This window comes from Marmota marmota, unplaced genomic scaffold (assembly GCF_001458135.2).
Source record: "Marmota marmota marmota unplaced genomic scaffold, marMar, whole genome shotgun sequence".
NCBI lineage: Eukaryota > Metazoa > Chordata > Mammalia > Rodentia > Sciuridae > Marmota > Marmota marmota.
This window is the reverse complement of record NW_026000241.1, coordinates 7,377,912-7,397,124: the sequence shown is the minus strand read 5'-3', so window position 1 is coordinate 7,397,124 and position 19,213 is coordinate 7,377,912. Positions and strand designations below refer to the sequence as shown.

General features: G+C 45.0%; 2 protein-coding genes across 6 annotated transcripts in view; one reads left to right on the top strand and one right to left on the bottom strand.

Moving 5' to 3' along the window:
• Positions 1 to 15,476, bottom strand: part of Mau2 (MAU2 sister chromatid cohesion factor) — a 36,667-nt gene extending 21,191 nt beyond the window's left edge. For 3 of the 5 annotated variants that reach the window (XM_015489306.2, XM_048795065.1, XM_015489307.2), the window contains exons 1-5: positions 15,157 to 15,476; positions 3,665 to 3,682; positions 3,165 to 3,230; positions 1,552 to 1,647; positions 3 to 97 (exon numbers count right to left, since the gene is read on the bottom strand). In XM_015489306.2, coding sequence (XP_015344792.1) covers positions 3 to 97; positions 1,552 to 1,647; positions 3,165 to 3,230; positions 3,665 to 3,682; positions 15,157 to 15,432 — 551 coding nt within the window. In that variant the 5' untranslated portion in view covers positions 15,433 to 15,476. Of the gene's footprint in view, positions 1 to 2; positions 98 to 1,551; positions 1,648 to 3,164; positions 3,231 to 3,664; positions 3,683 to 15,156 lie in introns of those variants that run through there. The other 2 variants (XM_048795066.1, XM_048795067.1) reach the window with 2 other exon arrangements.
• The window catches only part of Sugp1 (SURP and G-patch domain containing 1), a 30,815-nt gene continuing 26,915 nt past the window's right edge, over positions 15,314 to 19,213 (top strand). Inside the window, exons 1-2 of the mRNA XM_015489305.2 lie at positions 15,314 to 15,823; positions 17,731 to 17,902. Coding sequence (XP_015344791.1) covers positions 15,790 to 15,823; positions 17,731 to 17,902 — 206 coding nt within the window. The 5' untranslated portion in view covers positions 15,314 to 15,789. The remainder of the gene's footprint in view (positions 15,824 to 17,730; positions 17,903 to 19,213) is intronic.

Genomic DNA, 19,213 nt, shown 5'->3' with positions numbered 1-19,213 from the left:
ACCGTGTGTACTCGGATCCCACCACCCTGGCGTATTCGGCCCCTACACCCAGGAGGTCACATGCTGACACCAAGTCCTTCTCAAGTGTGTGCAGTTGCTAAAAAGAAGAGAAAGAACAATGATAGCTGCTGCCAAACCTGCGTTCTACAGAGCCTGGCCTTACTGTTTTGCTTTATCAAGTCAATGTTAATTGTTCTGAGTACAGGCCTCTACCCTACCTATAGTACACAGCATTTAAACTTAATGGGGTATAGAACCAGTAGTTCATTCTCATGAGCACAGACCCGCCCCAAGGTCCTGTGAGTGTCCAAGGTAAGAAAGTCTGGGTGCTTCCTGGGTCTCCTGAGGAGGGCATCTGTGGTGTGCTCTGGGGCTGATGAGGAACTCCTTCAAGGGCAAGCATCTAGCCTTAACTGCTGAAAATCCAAAAGCCTCAAAAGGCTAAAAGTTACCTGCAGGTTTACACTTTAGAGCACAGGTTCCTCCTCACCATGCATATAACTCTGTGATCTTGGGTGAGTGACTCAAAGCATAGCTTACTTCTCTTTTTGTCAATAGGCACAATTGTGTGTGGGAAGATTAAAGGAGACAGTGTATGTTGGGGGGACCCTCTCAGCCAGGCCTTTCTGTAATGAGGAGTTCCTCTGGATAGGCAGTTTTGGCCCAGGGCCAACATGCTGTGTGCCCAAGTGGGTGATAGAGCTGTCACGGAAGGTGGGCCATCCTGCCCTCCAGGCCATCTCAAGTCAGGAAATGCTGGCCAAGGATCTGCCTGAGGGTACCTAGTGAAGGGGAGGTGCTGGCCCACCTGCCCCTCCAACAGAGTTAGAAAGGCCCAGCTCAGAAAGCCCACCCATCTAAGTATCTTGGCACACAGGGATTTGGGCACCATCTACATCTGAGGAGTTGAAGGTAGATTGTGGGGGGAATAGGGTAGAACCCAGGACAAGGCTATGCCCCGTCAGTCCCCATGAGTGGGGCACTGGGAAATAAGGATTGACTCAGCACGCATTGTCTAATAGGCAGCCTCTGCATATTTTTGTTTGTTTTTGAGACATGGGTCTCACTATGTTACCCAGGGTGGGTCTCAAACTCCTTGGCTCAGACAATTCTCCTGCCTCAGCTTTCCAAATAGTTGACACTGAGGCACTGTGCCACCATTCCCAGCTCTCTGTGTAGCTTTTAAAGAACTCAGAGGGCCTCTGGCAGGAAACATTCCCCAACTGCAATGGACATAGGGGAATAGCAAGGAGGGAGGAGAAACTGAAGATGCCCAACTAACACAAGGCCCCTGGGAGACGGGCACTTCCACTGATTACCCCAGGTGCTATGGCACTTCATAGAGCCTGGGGCACTGCTAATAGCAAGGCGCAAGCTAGGGATGCTGTTAAGGACCAAGGCTGGAGGGCACCTGTTAGCAGGTTACAGAAATGTCCTTATATACCTACCCACATGGGGTAGCAGCCTGAGGGGAACCTATGCATCCTGGTCTCTGCTGTTATTTGTACTTGGGATACACCGTCCCCCAAGGTCCTGACCTCTGGTACTCACAGCAAGCTGGAAGAGCAGGCGGCAGTGCCAGTATGGGGTCTGCTGTGAGATCTGAATCGCTTTCCTCAGCAGTGGCTTTGCTGCATCAACAGAATTCTGAAAGGAAAAAGTCAAGTTCAAGGAGGAAAAAAAAAAACAAGCTGGCAATCAAGCTGGATTCCTTATGTAGCAGCTGCTGTGCCAAAAGGCCGGTCCTGTTTGTCCTTACCAAAGGATTTTTTTTTGGGTTGCCCAGTTACTTTATTAAAAGGAAAAAAAAAAAAGATTTTACTGAACTCACTGGTTGGGAAGTTTTTGCACTACTCTTAAAATAACTTATTTTAAAAAAATATGTGTGTGTGTATATGTGTGTATATATATTTCGATGTAGGAAACAGGACATAATACCTTTATTTTATTTTTATGTGATGCTGAGAATTGAACTCAGTGCCTCACGTGTGCCAAGGAAGCACACTGAGCCATAGCCCCAGCCCTTAAAAAAAACTTTTTATTCAATTAAACTGAAAGTAGTTTCAGTTCAAAATCTTGCTCCATCAAATAAGATGCCAGTGCCCAGTTTTCATGTTCTAAGACCAGAAAGATACACCAGGGACATGGAACACACTATCCCCGCTGCCTAGGCCACTGCATAATCTTTTCGAAGTGGGGAAGGCAATATTCAACTGCAACTGCAACTGATAAATAAGTCAAACTAGGGCTGGAGAATGTGGCTCAGTAGTATAGGTTTGCCTAATATACACAAGGCCCTGGGTTCGATTCTTGGCATCACTGCTAGGGAGAAAAAACAAAACAAAACAAACTATGGACCTATTAGGCTAGGAACAAGGCTGCTTTCTCAGTAGAAAAGGAATCGGCTGGCCCTTGTTAGCAAATGATTACTCACAGAAACCCTGGTACTAGTGTGTAGGAGGTAGAAAACACAGTTGGCAATGTGTGTCCATGGGTTCTGCAGCTATGGATTCAGATAGCTATGGACCAAAAATATTCAGGGAAAAATAAACTGGGTATGTAGTGAACACATACAGACTATTTTTCTTGTCCTTATTCCCTAAACAACACAGCATGACAAATTTTTGTATAGCATTTACATTGCATTAAGTGTTGTAAGTAATACAGAGGCGATTTAAAGTATATGGGAGAGGGGCTACTGGGTGTAGGAAGCTCAATGGTAGAGTGTGTGCTCATTAGCATGCATCAGGCCCTGGGTTTGACTCCCAGCACCACAAAGAATAAAGTAATAAAAGAAGTCCATAGGAGGATGTGTGTAGGTTCTGTCTACTATCATATTGGAGGGGGATCCTGAATTAACCCCTTATAAATGCTGAAGGATAATGGTGATTAGAAGTATTAAAAGCCAGAAAGGAGAGAAAGGGGTTGTGGCTCAGTAGAGCGCTTGCTCTACTTGCAAGGCCCTGGGTTCGATCTTCAGCACCACATAAAAATAAATAAATATAATAAAGGTATTGTGTCCAATAACAACTAAAAAATAAATATTAAAAAATAAATAAATAAAAGCCAGAAAGGATTTCAGATTCTGTGAACCCCAAGATATTACTCTGTCACACCAAAAGGGAGAAATTCTTTGGTTTTCACAAAACTTAGTATGTTCTTACCTCTTGACAGTACAATTCAGACAACAGACTTGCTGCTTCAAATTTAACATCTTCAAACTGTGGGATCTAGTGATGTCCAGTTAAGGAAGTAGATACTGCAAAAAGGTCAATTTCAAAGGTCCATAAATCAGGGTTCTAACACTGCAGACATGTGCCTGGTGTTCCAAGTTCTCATTCTCCAGTGCCCCCTGAGCTTGTTGCAGGTGGGTGTGGAGCCAGATGCCAGGGTAACGGAGGCATGAAGAGGAACATGGCATCCAGGAAGAGGCTTCTAGCCTTGAGGGGCAGCCAAGGATAGAGCTAGGATTCTCCAGATTCCAATCTAACAAATTTCTTTTATTTAAATAGAACATTCCTTCAAGGGAAAGGTACAGGCCTGGGATGTAGCCCAGTGGCACAGCACTTGCTTAATTGGCAGCAGGCCCTGGGTTCAATCCCCAGCAATTTAGAAACAAATAACAATAACAATAACAACATAGGTCCCAACAAGAAAAGGATACTTGCTGTGATATCAACCACTGAAAGAGAAAGAAAAAAAGATGAATTCTCAGGCAAATATCAGCTCAGTTATTGGCTTACTTGGGGAATTTTTTTTGGTACTGGAGATTAGAACCCTGGGGGAGCTCAACCATTGTGCCACATCTCCAGCATTTTTTGTATTATATTTTATCTAGAGACAGGTTCTCACTAAGTTGCTGAGGCTGGCCTGAACTTGTGATCCTCCTGCCTCAGCCTCCAGAGCCTCTGGAATTACAGGACTGCACCACACTTGGCTACTTTGGGATTTTTATAGGTTGCTCTCCAGCCCCAATACAGGAGTCCAGTTAAATAGGAAAGTAGCCTACTCAGCCTGAGAGAGTAGGCTTAATTTCCCTTCAAAGCAACAATGGAAATGAAGCCATAGGGCACTTGGTGGGTGCCTAGGGAAGAGAGAATATCCTCTTTTGACATGAGAAGAGGGGTTTGCACTTGGGAGTCAGATCCTTTCTACTGTTGGCAAGGTCAATTTCAGTCAGGCAAGGAGCCCATAGTTAATCTGGCTCTCACATGCCATACAGTAATAGGGCTGACATTCAGCAGAGAAGAAGATGTTCAGCAAAGCATTACACAAGGAATCAGGTACAACTGGAGAATGGGACTCGGGGTGTCAGTCCTTCTAGATAAGTGTGACTTGGAAGGCCAATGAGTCTTCTGTGCTTTTAACCCTGGCTGTGCAGCCTTAGTTAAAGGTGAAAAATGAAAGTACCCAACTAGATCAGAGTTTTAAGACTTTCCCAGATGCACCAAAGAAATGTACAGAGAGGGCTGGGGTTGTGATTCAGTGATAGAGCACTTGCCTAGCACTTGTGAGGCACTGGGTTTGATCCTTAGCACCACATAAAAATAAAAAAATAAGGGCTGAGGTTGCGGCTCAATGGTGGAACACTCGTCTAGCACGTGCAGGCACTGGGTTCAATCCTCAGCACCATGTAAATAATAAAAAAAAAAAAATTGAAAGTATTATGTCCAAGTTCAACTAAAATATAAATAAATAAAATAAAGGTATTGTGTCCATCTACAACTAAAAATATTAAAAAAAAAAAAGAAAGACAGAAAAGAAAAAAGAAACGCAGAAAGAGGAGCCAGTGCAGCCCAGGGGTCAGCTGATGGATGACTAAAGTCACATAAGTGAGAAAGTCTTGAGCTAAGACCAGCTGCTCACAAGACACAGATAAGCCAGGAGGGGGAGCTGTGAGACAGTGAGAGGGAGAGAGGGAGGGACTCCTATTGCCAGGGTTACTGATACTGATACTAGATACTACCTGTGGCAAGAAGGCAGCCAGAGCATCTACTTCCTCCTGTTCCTGCCCAAGACCCCTTGAAGCATGAACAAGAGGGTCTCCAGAGGGGCAGAGCCAGCACCTGAAGCCAAGAGTGTAGCCCCAGAGGTGAGGCTCCTCAGCAGGAGACAATGTGTGGAGATAGCACTTGTAATATGGAGGAACTGGTGACCACTGAAGTCAGGGTGCTTTCTATAAAAGCTACTTCACCTTGAAGCCCAGTCCAGCAAGAGAAGCTCTCTGGAAGGCCACCAATTAGAAGGAACAGCCAGTCAGAGAAAAGGAAACACTATGGCGGAGGTGCTGGGCTAGAGTTGTGCCAAGATGCCATCCAACCCCAATATAGATCACAGGGCAGGCAAGACCTCCAGAGAGAACAGGAAGCCTTTCAGAGAGTCCTGGATGGCCAAGATGGAGTGGGCTGAGTAAATTCAGTACCCATAGCTGACCTCCTAGTCCTATCCATGCCTTGGAACTGTGATAAATAAAGCCGACTCCATTTCTCTGCTACTACACCTCAACAGAAGTAAGCCAGGCAATGAGAAAAGATGTGAACTCCCCCTGCCCCCAATCCGATTTGGGGCAGAGAAGCCTTCCAAGCCCAGGATGCTCTTGCTACCACCCTCAGTGCACTCTGGGTCTGGTGCTGAAGAAAGCCTGCACAGGCATGTCTGTGGGAGGCAACTTGCAAGGGATGCATCCAATTATCCACTGCCTGGGGAGGACCCCACTGTTCTATTTCTATGAAGTCTTGGCCAGTGCTGTAGCTTATGCCTGTGTGGGCTTATTAATGTCTTACAGCAACCATTTTAAAATTCTTTCTCCTTTGGGGGCTTTTGAGTGGTTAACATCTATTCAGCAGATAGTTGGGATGGACCTAATTTGTTCTTGACCTGACTGACATCTTTTCTTCATGAATCAGATGTGCCTGCTAATGATCAGCTTCCCTCTGTCAGCTCCTTCCATTTTCTGGGAATCATATTTTCACCAGGTACTGTGGTCTACACTTTTAACCCCAGAAGCTCAGGAGGCTGAGGCAGGAGGATGACAAGTTTGAGGCCAGCCTCAGCAACTAAGCAAGACCCTAAGTAATTTAATGAGTTCCTGACTCAAAATAAAAATAAAAAGGGCTAGGAATGTGGATCGGTGTTAAAGCACCTCTGGGTTCAATCCCTAGCATTAAAGAGAGAGAAAGGTGGGGGACGGGGAGAAAATCACATGTCTTCCAGGCTTCCAGAGAAGGAGAGACTGGGAGATTGGTGAGCTGGGAAGTATCTTGCTCAAAGGTTCAAGACATGAACTTTCTCTTCTGAAAGCCATTTGTTGTTGGGAGCACTGGCTGGAGGACAGAGGACTAGGTTCAAGGTAGGGATTTACTAAGTGAGTTAGCAATGCTCCAAGTCTTTTGAGAAATCTTAGATCCTAGAGCTCTTTTTTGTTTTGTTCCTGCATTGCTAGAAATAGAATTCAGGGCCTTGTACATACCAGGAAAACACTCTACCATTGAGCTAGCCTGCACAGACCCCAGGGCTCTTGAACATTAATTTTCCAGGCCCACTGACTTTTCACCATTCTTTCATATGTATACAGAAGTCTCCCATGTGTTACTTGATAATGGGGATGCACTCTGTGAAATGCATTGTTAAGTCATTTCTTGCTGCATCTAAGCACACCAGACTGTTAAGACAGCTACAACACTACGAGGAAATATTATCTTATGGGATCACTGTCGTATGTGCAGTTTGGGGATTAACCAAAATGTCATTATGTGTTAGGTGACTTTACATACAAATGGAGGACATCAGATAAAGAAAGCATCATGATGTGCTGCCTCAGTCAATGCTGTGTTCCCAGTGCCTGCAATAGGCTGACATGCAGTAGATACTTGGGAAACATTTGCTGCATAAGCAATGCTTTATCTATTCAGATAATGAATAGAGTTTATCTAGCATTGCTGGAATATAAAGGCTTCCATATGTGCAAACAGCCAAAGAACTGAGGCTTATGGCTTTCAGATACAGAGCCTTAATTAATTTATTTTTTTTGGCGGGGGGAGGGGTACTGGGGATTGAACCCAGGGCACCTAACCACTAAGCCACATCCCCAGCCCTTTTTGTATTTTACTTAGAGACAGGGTCTCACTGAGTTGCTAAGTGCCTTGCTAAGTTACTGAGGCTGGCTTTGAATTCACGATCCTCCTGCCTCAGCCTCCCCAGCTGCTGGGATTACAGGCGTGCACCACTGTGCCTCACTGGAGCCTTATTTTATTTTAATATTTTGATTGTAGATGAATACAAGATCTTTTATTTATTCATTTATTTTATGTGGTGCTTAGTTCTAAACCTGGTGCCTCGCAGGTGCTAGGCAAGCACTGTATCACTGAGCCACAACCCCAGCCCTAGAGGCTTTCTTTTTTAAAATTTCTTATAGTTATAGATGAACAGCGTGCCTTTATTAATTTTTTTATGTGGTGCTAAGGATTGAACCCAGTGCCTTATACATGCTAGGTAAGCACTCTGCCACTGAGCTACAGCCCCAGCCCAAGCCTTAACTCTTAAAACAGTACAAACATCATCTTTCTCCAAATTTCACTGTTGTTTCTTTTTTTTTTTTTGTAGTCCTGGAGATTGAACCCATGAATGTTCTCCACTGAGCAATATCCCCAGCCCTTTTGATTTTATTTTGAGACAGGGTCTTGCTAAGTTGCCCAAGACTAGCTTCAAACTTGTGATTCTCCCTGCCTCAGCCTTCCAAGTTGCTGGGATTGCAAGTGTCACCACCATGCCTGGCCATGTCACTATGACACTTTGAATTGACCTGCATGACAACACATATCTGGAGAGTAGTTCTGGTTTCAGGGTGGGGCAATCACTTCCTCAGCACCGTCAGCCTGACACCACACCAAATGACTTTCTGTATTTTTGTTAGGATTTAAATATAAACTCACCACTTTAGTTTGGGCCCAGAATAACCCCCAAAGACTTGGCTCCCCAGCCTGTGGTGCTACTGGGAGGTGCTGGAATCTTTCGGAAGTGGGGCCTAGTGGGAGGAAGTTAGGTCATTGGCAGGGCATGCCCTTGGAGGGGATTTAGGGTTCCTGCCCCTTTCTATTTCTTTGCTTCCCAGCCACCATGAGGTGGGCAGCCTCCTCTGCCACATGTTCCTGCTATGATCTCATCACTGGCCCAAAGGCAACACAGTTAAACAAACATGGACTGAAACCTCTTTAGAACTGTGAACCAAAATAAACCTTTCCTTCTTATAAGTTGATTATCTCAGGAACTTTATTACAGGTTCGTAAAACTGGCTGACTCACTCATAAATAAGAACTATATATCCACCATATATAAAGTAATGGACTGGGGTTGTGGCTCATGTGCGTGGAGCTGGGTTTGATTCTCAGCACCACATAAAAATAAAATAAAATAAAGGCATTGTGTCCAACCACAACCCCCCCATATATTTTATATATACATATATGTATATATATATATATGCATAGTAATATATGATGACTTGTGTACAGAATAATATATGATACTGTACCCAAGATTGTTACTTTGTGATTTTTTTTAAACTTTGTAATATTAAAAAATAGTCTTTACATCTCCTTCCTTATGATAGAAAAGCAGTCAAAGTAAGAGCTCCCTTGGCATTAGGTGGCCTACAGGATACAGAACAGAGATGTCAATGCTCTACCAGAAGTTCCAGGAGCCACCTTGGGGCTCTCAGGGAAAGTGAGTAAGGATCAGGGCCACCAGGTGCAGAAGGGCCCAGATCACCACATTTCTGGTTGGTTCTTCTAAGACTTGTTCAGGACTGAAAGCATTTCATGTCTTTTTTATTCCTTGAAACAAACAAACAAAAACAAAAAGGGTCAGCTCTTCTAAACCACCAAAATGTATAGAAATAGTTATTGATTGATTGCAACTCCCTTGGCATAGTAGCACAGCATTAAGAAGCCTTCCTCGCCTGTTTCTGCAGTGTACCCATGGCCTGGTGCATCCTTCAGTCACTGCCTGAGTGTGCTCACTGATCAGCAAGTTGGAAGTGGTCCTCACCCTGTGGGTTTATTGAAGATCAAGTGAAACAGTACCCTGAAATATATCTGTGCAGGACCTGTCATACAGAAAGCACCAAAAACACTGCAGGAATTCAAAGGCAGGATTTTGAAGAATTGAAGTGAGTTAGTAGAGCTGTGCAGTGATGCACATTTTACCTCCCAAAATCAGAGGTAACTTAGAGAGTGAGAGTGAAGGGGCCAGGCATATGGCTTAGTGGTAGAATGCTTGCCTAGCATGCCCAAGGCCCTGGTTCTACCCCCAGCATGGGAAAAAAAAGAGTGTGAGTGAAAAAAAAAATGGAAAGGAAAACAGGAGAAAGAAGTACAGATCCCTAACTCCAAAAAAATGCTTCATGTCAGCTCTGCAAATGCAGCCTTCGCTTGAGTTTTTATTTCTTGTCAATGTGGTATGCAATTTAGTAGGACATGATCATGATCCTGAAGGATGAAAGTGTTGCTCCAGCTGGACTAAATGTGAGAGGCTTAATACCAAGCCTCATTGGGCTTTAAGATGAGAAAGGAAAGCATTTAATCACTTGCTAGGAAAATAAACATAGACTTTCAGGCTAAACCTAGATATAGAATTAGTAAGCATCTGACTGGTACAATCTGTAGTTGCTTTGTATGCCAGATGAGCAAAACCACCATTAAAAAGCAGACTGACAGCCAAGCATAGTGGCACATACCTATAATCCCAGTGATTTGGGAGGCTGAGGAAGGAGGATTGCAAGTTCAAGGCCAGCCTCAGCAATTTAGTGAGCTCCCAAATAACTAAACAAGACCCTATCTCAAAAGAAAACATAAAAAACTGGTGATATAGTTCAGTGGCAAAGCACAATCTTTGCCATTCCCTGGTACCAAAAAAAAAAGAAAAGAAAACAGACTGAGCTGAACTCCTTGGCATGTGCCCGCAATTCCAGCTACTTGGGAGACTGAGGCAGGAACATGGTTTCAAGTCAGGAGTTGTAAATTAGAGCAATACAGTGATACCTTGCCTCCAAAAATTAAAAAACAAACATAAAAACCCAACCAACAAACCAAACAAAACCACAGTTCCATCCTAAATGCACAAAGAAGCAAACATGGATGGTATCAACATGGATATTGGCAGTCAGTTCAAAGAATGGCTGTCTGATTCCAGAAAATAACCATTTCTGAGAAGCAGCATTTATTCCTCAGTGCCTTTCAAATCAAGAAAATCTACAAATGATGATGTACCTTACGTGCCCAGGGATTTAAAAAACAAAAACAAAAACAAACTATGTAAGCCAGGTGCAGTGGCACATATTTATAATCCTAGAAACTTGGGGAGTCTGAGGCAGGAAGACTTTAAGTTCGAGACCAGCCTCAGCAACTTAGCAGGGCCTTAAGCAACTCAGTGAGATCCTGTCTCAAAATAAAAAATAAAAAGAGCTGGGGATGTGGCTCAGTGGTTAAATGCCCCTAGGATCAATCCCCTGGTATGGAAGGGGGAATAAAAAAAGACTAAGAAAGTTGGGACTCAGGGCTGGAGTTGTGGCTCAGCAGTAGAGTGCTCACCTAGCACGTGTGAGGCCCTGGGTTCAATCCTCAGCACCATATATAAATAAATAAAATAAACGTATTGTGTTCAACTATAACTAAAATATATATATATATATATAGATATAGATATAGATATAGATATATAGATATAGATAGATAGATATAGATATATGGAAAGTTGGGACTCAGGGTGTAGTTCAACGGTAGAGTACATGCTTAGCATGCATAAGGCTCTGAGTTTACTCTCTAGCACAAATAAATAAGTAAATAAATAAGTAAAAATGAAAGAAAAGGGGGAAATTGGTATACCTGCATATTTTCTTGGTTTTACAGCAAATGTGCAAATGACTGAAATAGATTTGTCTGCATGAAAGACTAGTGTGAAAATAAAACAGAAGTCACAGGCCCTGAAAGAGAACTGAAAATTCACACAGAAATAGGAGTGCAGCAAGAAAAAAACTAATGTGGAGAAAACAAAATATGTCTGAAGGAATGTAACTTGACAGAATCTGCATAAACAGCTTTGGAAATCTAGCCAAAAGATTTCTGTGGAAAGGAATACCTTCTATAATCACAAACTATTTAACCAGGCAGTCTCAAAGCAGCCAAGAATTTTGACCACACATCCACATCGCTGCCAAAACCATAATCAAAGAAGGGAAGCTAAGCTGGGCACAGTGGCAGATGCCTGTAATCCCAGCAACTCAGGAGGATGAAGCAGGAGCATCGGCCAGCATGGGCAACTCAGTGAGATCCTGCCTCAAAATAAGAAATTAAAAGGGCTAGGAATGTAGCTTGGTGGTAAGAGTGCTCCTGGGTTCAATCCTCAGTACTGTGCACATGTGTACACACAAAAAGAGAGGCTTTCAGGTCAAGTGTCCTTATTTGATGAGCAGATCTGAGGGCCTGCAGAGGCAAGATGACTAAGACCAATGGTTGTGGTCTCAAAAAAGCTGTGGAGGAAAGGGAGACAAATCCTCCAGACTCCGATGGGGACATTTAACTGATGATTCTTTCAAAGTTGGTAGACTTGATGACGCAGATGGTTAACTCTATTACATATGTCTTTTAAATAGTTCACAAACAGTTGATGGAACAGAAATTAATATGCGCCAATCAAAGAGAATAGAATCTAACCATAGTCTGCAGGGGACGTATTCCAAAACTTCCAGTGGGTACCTGAAATCTAGGGCAGCACTGAATCCTATAGACACTTATGCTTTATCTTTTTCTTTTCTTCTTCTTCTTCTTCTTTGTACTAGGAATTAAACTCAGGGAGCTTAACCATGAGCCACATCCCTAGCCCTTTAAAAATTTTTTTAAAAATTTGAGACAGGGTCTTGCTAAATTGCTGAGATGACTGGAATTCACAATCCCCCTGCCTCAGCTTCCCAAGCCACTGGGATTATAGGCATGTGTCAATGCATCTGGCAGACACTATGCTTTTTCCTACATAGACAAATCTATAACTAACAATTATGACAACATATTGTATTAAAAGTTTTCTAAACATGATGTTTCTTTCAAAATATCTTATTGTGCCAGATACAGCAGCACACGCCTGTAATTTCAGCTACTTGGAAAACTGAGGCAGGAGGATCAATCACAAATTTAAGGCCAGCCTGCGCAATTCAATGAGATTCTGTTTCAAAACAAAATAAAAAGGACTGAGGTTGTAGCACAGAGGTAGAGTGCTTGTCTAGAATGCAAAAGGCCTATTTCAATCACCAGTACTGCCCCCACCCCCCAAAAAAGTAGCAGGGCCTGGTGGTGCACATCTATAATCCAGTGGCTCAGAAGGCTGAGACAGGAGGATCACAAATTCAAAGCCAGCCTCAGCAACTTAGTGAGACCCTGTCTCAAAGTAAAAAATAAAAAGAACTGGGGAGGACTGGGGTTGTGGCTCAGTGGTTAAGCTCCTGGTTCAATCTCCAGTAACCCCCTATCCCAAAGGCATGCTTGCTTTGTAACACAAAAGATCATAGCCATATATAGTGGGACACAACTATAATCCCAGTGACTTGGGAGGCTGGAGCAGGAGGATCACAAAGCTAGCCTGGGGAACTCTGTGAGACACTGTATCAAAATCAAAAATAAAAAGGGCTAAAAAGTAATTCAGGGGTAGAGGGCTTCTAGTTTCAATCCCTAGCAAAAAAAATAAAAAATAAAAACAAACACATAAACAACTGTAGAAGGCAAACAGCATGGGAAACACTACTTTAAGTCAAATCCAGACAAATTTGCAACTGGGGATGCAACTGATTGAGATCTCTACGCTTAAATTTGGTGTGACCTAAGGAGAGGAGTATGCGACTCTGTGGAAGACCCCACAAGATTCAGGGTTCTGTTAAATGAGCAAAGGCACTTCACAAGGATAAGGATTGAAATTACAGGCCCAGAAACCAAGTGGCTAAAAGAGAGCAATTTTAGACATGATTGCATCTGCTAGACATGGCTGAGTGGGCGAAATATGACAATACACACAGTGACTATTAAGTAGTGCTAGAAAAAGGATGTACAGTCCCAGGAGACAAAGGAGGGAAATGGTGGGATCTGTTCTCAACTGAGAGAAGGGAGTTTCATGCACTGGAGATGCTGGGCAGTCCGGCCCAGAAGCCTGGTGCTTCACTGGATCTCAAGGCCCTGAAACCACTGCTGGTCTCTGACAGGCCAGGCACTCCTTGCCAAACCTGATGCCTTAAGCAGATCTCTGGCCTCACTACCCCACCCACTCAGGCCTGCTCAAATGTCACTCCTACAAATACAGACTCCCTCACTACTATTACCAAAAATAGCAGCTCCACATCAACTTCATCCCTTCTCCTGTCCATATTTCATGGTTCTTCCATAACTGCCTAACTTTTTTTACTACAAATATCATTTGTCTCCCTCTCTAAAACATAAGCTTCTATAGGTAGGTATTGTTTTAGTCATCACTGATCCCTAGTACCTGAAATGGAGCTTGGCACCTGGAGAGAGCTTAACAAATATCTGCTGACTGAAAACAAATAAACTTCACTAAAATAATAACGATATATTGTCTTGGCATGAAACGTGGTGATTATTATGCCTGAGTGTGAGCTCACTTTTGTTAGTAACTTGTGTGGCCTTCAGCAAATCACTTCACTTTTATGGGCCCAGACCACCTCACTCTGAAACAAGGAAATTGATCAAGGGAGGACTAATGTTGTCTCCTAACTTTTCACAGTGTGCAAAACAAAGATCTGATCTCCTGAACACAACTTGTTACTAGCTAAGAGACAGCTCAAATCTACCTCAGATCAATACATTTAAAAATCTGAGTTGAGCCAATGTGGTGGTCCATGCCAGAAATCCCAGTGACTTGGGAAGCTGAGGCAGGAGGATCACAAATTCAAGGTGGGCCTTGGCAAACTTAGTGAGACCCTATCTTAAAATAAAAAGGGCTAGGGATGTAGCTCAGTGGTTGAGCACCACTGGTCTGAAACCCCAGTACTTGGGGGGAAAATCTAAGTTAATTATTTTCTTTTCTTTTTTTTTTTTTTTAATACTTATTTATTAGTTTTCGGCAGACACAACATCTTTGTTTGTATGTGGTGCTGAGGATCGAACCCGGGCCGCACGCATGCCAGGCGAGCGCGCTATGGCTTGAGCCACATCCCAGCCCCCTAAGTTAATTATTTTCAAGGAGGTTCTCTTTTAATCAGAATGGAACTGGATAAACAGCAAAAGGGACACAGGGTTCTGACGGGAGCACAGTGTTGCTATGAGCAGAAACAAGTTCACAGCCATAAATTTCCCCCATTCTTTGAAGCACCAGAATGTCACACAAGTAAACTTGAGGGTGGGTGGCTTCCTCAGAGGATGGGTTTAATGGGTAAAGGGAAAGCAGGTGCCCTGCGATCCACCCACAACCCCTCGCTGAGCAACTGGTCCTGGAATCCAGATTCCCTATTTCGTCTCCCCACAGTATCTCAAAAGCCCAAGCCAGGCTCCAGGACTGACCTTCCCGAATGACACCTGGAACTACCAATTGGGACCCAAGACCCTCCAAACACTCTGAGTACCAGACTTCCAGGTCCGGGAGGAAGGGGTGAATGCCCTCCCAGGTTTCTTGAGACCAGTCTGACTTCCCAGGGAATGCCTGAACTGTCACCCTCCACTCTTCCTGACCCCAAGTCATTTCAGATGGGATCATTCTGGATCGATGCTTCCGGGGCTGAGCCCTGAGGAGTTGGAAGTTTAACAACCCAGAGATTAATCTAGGATGTCCCCACTGCCACCAACTAGTGGTATTCTCCTGAAAACCTGACGATCTTGGGACCCTGTTGCTCCTAAGGAAGCAAATTTCCGAGTACCCTGAGTAGGAGCAGGCGGTTCCTGAAGCCCCGTCTGTCAGAAGAAACGAAAAATAAGGTGAAGGTGAGAGCCTCGGGTTCCCGAGAGGCTGGCGGCTTTTGGAGTCGGGTAAGGGCCCTGCTACTCTAGCGGAGGTGGCGCCCCCAGGTCCCCCACAAGCGGTCTCTGCCTGCCAGAATCGCGACTAGTCAGCCAGCGAACCGCAAAGAGCCCGCGCCTCCTCCCTCGCGGCCCGGCCCGCGCTCACCGCCTTCTCCAGGTGACTGCGCGCCTGCTCGCTGTTCTTGGTGTGGTGATAGAGCACAGAGCCTAGCTGCAGGTGCGTGCGGGCCTCGATACGCTGCGGCGGCTTGAAGGGAAACACGGCCTGTAAGCAGTGCACGCATAGGCGGATCTTGGGTGGACTGGAAGTGCGGAAGTGCTCAGCGAAGCCCAGAAGCGCCAGATACCAAGACTCGGCCGCTTCAGCCTGTGCTGCCTGGGCCGCCGCCGCTTGTGCCGCCGCTGCCGCCTGAGCCGCCATTTCGGCCTCTACAACAACAAGCCTCCTCCACAGGGAGGCGGAAGCAGGCGTACGGGGCGGGGCTGGGCGCTTCTTGAGGATCTCGCGAGAGCTGCCTTACAAGGCATCCTGGAACATGTAGTTTATATTTAAGGTGGCCGCGGCTCAAGGAAACGTGAGGGCGGGGCAAAGCCCCCGGGTCATCGGAACTGAGTCTTCGACGTCTCCTTTAGGCTAAAGCTTGAGTTCCTGCGGGAAAGACCGTAAGCGTCCTTGAAATGATAGGGCCTGCCTGGCCGGCTTGGACTACAACTCCCATCAGGCCATGCGCAATATAACAGGCCCCCCCCAGGTGGCGCCCGAGCATTGTGGGATTGGATGAGTCTCAAGATGGACAACCGGGATGTTGCAGGTAACAGCCCCCGCCTCCCCTCAGGCGCCTGCTTGGGTCCTCTGGGCTGCGTGTCGCTGCTTCACCCTCTCGTCGGTCCTGTTCTTACCCGTGGACCCCTTGCCTCAGTTTCTGGGCAGCCCACAGTGGAGCCTTCTGCATCTCTTTAGTCTCCTGAGACCCCAGACCCAGGTTGCTGTCCGCCCCGTCTGGTTTGCTGAGGACGCCCGGTTTTCCATAAAGGCTTTCACCGGGGTCAACTCTTCTCCAGTTTTTTGAAATTACCGCCCTCAAAGCTGAAACAGCGGCAACCTTGGGCTGTCCTGAACCTCTCTTTTCGTAGCAGCTGCCGTCTGGCTCGTGTCCCTTTTTCTGGAAAAACTGCTTTTTCGAACCGCTTTGGGGCTCCCATTATACACTTTCCCATGTGTTTTTGAATCCCACTTTCCTCCAAGTCTTGCTCTTACTACTTCCCTAGGATGAGATGATGCAGTCATCCATTCAGCAAACGCTATGTGCTTACAGTGTGCCAGGCACTGGGCTAGGCACTGAGGGTGCATAGGGGACCAAAACAGGGCTCTTCCTTCCTGAAGCCCTGGGATCAGTAGCACCAAGTAGCAAACATATACAAAGAATTAATTGTGGTGAAGTGAGGTGGGATTTGGAGCCTGTTGATGTTGAGTGGTCAGGGAAGGCAGAAGACATTTGTGATGAGAAGATGCTAGCTATGGAAAGACCTGGAGGGCAGACCTTTCCTCCACAGATGTGACACAGCCAGTGAAAAGGCCCTGGGGTAACCAGGCTTATTTTTTTTGAAGAACGTCAAGAATGACATGGATGTGGGCAGGGGAGCCATCTCTGTCAGGGACAGAAAACCAACTTCAAAAATTTGGATTTTAATCCAAGTCCCACTAGTGTATCTTTGGGGTGGCTTCCCTGTCTCCACAGCTATCACACTAGTCCCAAGAGCATCATCCTTGCTTGAAGCTAGTGAGCTTCTTTGTTCCCCTTCTGCCTATATTCTCTTAGAGTGACCACCCAGCCACCAGGATGGTTTTAAAAATGAAAATATCCATTGGAACTGGTTATGGTGACACATTCCTGTAATCCAAGTTACTTGGGTGGCTGAGACATGACGATCTCTAGTTCAAGGCTAGCCTAGGCAACTTAGTGAAACCCTAACAGGCATTTAATTCAGAGGTAGAGTATCTTGCCTATCATGTGGGAGGCTTAGGTTCAATGTCTAATACTGCTAAATAAATAAGAGACCTTGTCTTTAACAACAACAACAACAAAAACCCCATTGGATCTTTTAATTTTGGATCTTTCATATTACTGCTTTGTCACTTCTTAAAGTAAAATGCAGAATCTCTTACCGTGTCCCACTTCTGCCCATCCCCAGAGCAGTTTGCTCTGGTCACATTAGACCCTGCTGATCCTGGAATGCACCAAGCTTCTTTCTACCTTAGGCTTTTTGCATCCGCTCCATCCTCTGTCCATATCCCTCTCCATTTGGCTTTTCATATTGCTGACTTCTTATACTCTAATTTCAGTTTAAATGCTCTCTCTTCTAATGGTTATTTTTGAACTGCACTATTTGCATAGGTACTCTTCTGTTTCTCACGCATTCTTTTATTAATTTCCATCAGAGCTCTTGTTATAATTTGCAGTTACTTTCTTTTGTTATGAGTCTATTGTCCCCTATAGTGAGAGGTGAGTCCCACATCTGCAGAGGCCCTGTCTCTTGTTTAGCACCCTTTACGGTAACAGCTATGTAACATTTTCTCTGAAAATATTCACTGGGTGAATGAATGAATGAGTGTATTAGTCTTTGTAAACCTAAGTTGCTTTCTGACCTTTCACAGCCATTGGGGATCTGATGTTTTTCACAGCCAAAGGTGATTTTTGATCTGCTTTTTCCTTCCCAGGAAAGGCTAACCGATGGTTTGGGGTTGCTCCTCCCAAGTCTGGAAAGATGAACATGAACATTCTTCACCAGGAAGAGCTCATTGCTCAGAAGAAACGGGAGATCGAAGCCAAAATGGAGCAGAAAGCCAAGCAGAATCAGGTGTCCAGCCCTCAACCCCCACATCCTGGCGAGTAAGTGCCTGGGACCTGGAGTTCTTAGAGGCTCATCAGCAGAGGGGTTTACTTGTGAGAGCAGTCAGTGTGTGCCTGTCCTGGCCATGGCTTGACACAATCCAAGGAATGACACAGATGCTCTTGGAAGGCTCACTATGGCAGAATAGAAATGATGATTGTGTAGGAGCCTGGAGGACAGCCTGCTAACTTGTGCATTAGCAGTTATATACTGCCAACAAGCTGCTGGGCAGGAGCCAGGGTTGTAGCACAGCCCTTGTGGGGCTCCCAGTCTGCTAGCTAAGAGGGTGCCAGTCCCACTCCAGAGCTGCTGAAGGATAACACATGGACACTGTGTTCCCAGACATAGCAGCCACCATAGGGACACAGAAAGGCTTTGCATTTTGAAGGCCTAGGTGTAGCTGGTCTATTGAGGAAGCAGAAAAGGGCCTGCCTGGTAGAGGGCAAGAAAGGGAAAGAGCCCCTGAATGCTAGGGCAGTCCAAATTGTTTGCACTAAAGGGCTGTCACAGGGCAGGACAGGTTGCTTAGGCAGAGTTTCTATCTACCTGTCCTGAAAAACACTAATGGCACCCAGAAGATTTTGTTTTCATTTTATACCAGTCATGCACAGATACCATGGCTTTGCACATGCTGGGCAAGCACTCTACCCCTGAGACACACTTTAGCCTGCACCAAAGGGTTTTGAGTAAGGGATGGGAGTGTGATCAAAATAATGAGATCCAAGAATTTCAGGCCAAAGGTGAATAATCAAGAGAGGCAAGCACCTTCCTCTGGGCTCTGAATTGTGGGGTATGTTAACCGCCCAGCTCCCACCTTTTCTAGGAATCTGTGACTTTCTGGTTGAGGACAGGGCTGGCCTGGCATAGCTCCAAGACACTGAGGAACATGAACATGTTGAGTAACTACTTGTGGGCCCTTGCCCCTGAATTAAGGGATGACTTGTACCAAGATAGGAACAACATGTAGGGTTGCCTCCCAGAAATTTTCTAGGATTGGGCAGCTGATGAGGACATCCAGGTGAGTAGGTACATAGCACAGGAAGCTTTTGAAATAAGTTGTTTTCTTTTTGTAAAAGTGTAGTACACCAAAGTTTAGAATTTATTTACTTATTTATTTAAAAAATTTTTTTGTAGTTATAGGTGGACAGAATGCCTTTATTTTATTTGCTTATTTTTATGTGGTGCTGAGGATCAAACCCAGTGCCTCATGCATGCTAGGCAGGCACTCTACCACTGAGCTACAGCCCCAGCCCCAAAGTTTAGAATTTATAACTGAAGAAATAAAAATCTTTGGGGCTGGGATTGTGGCT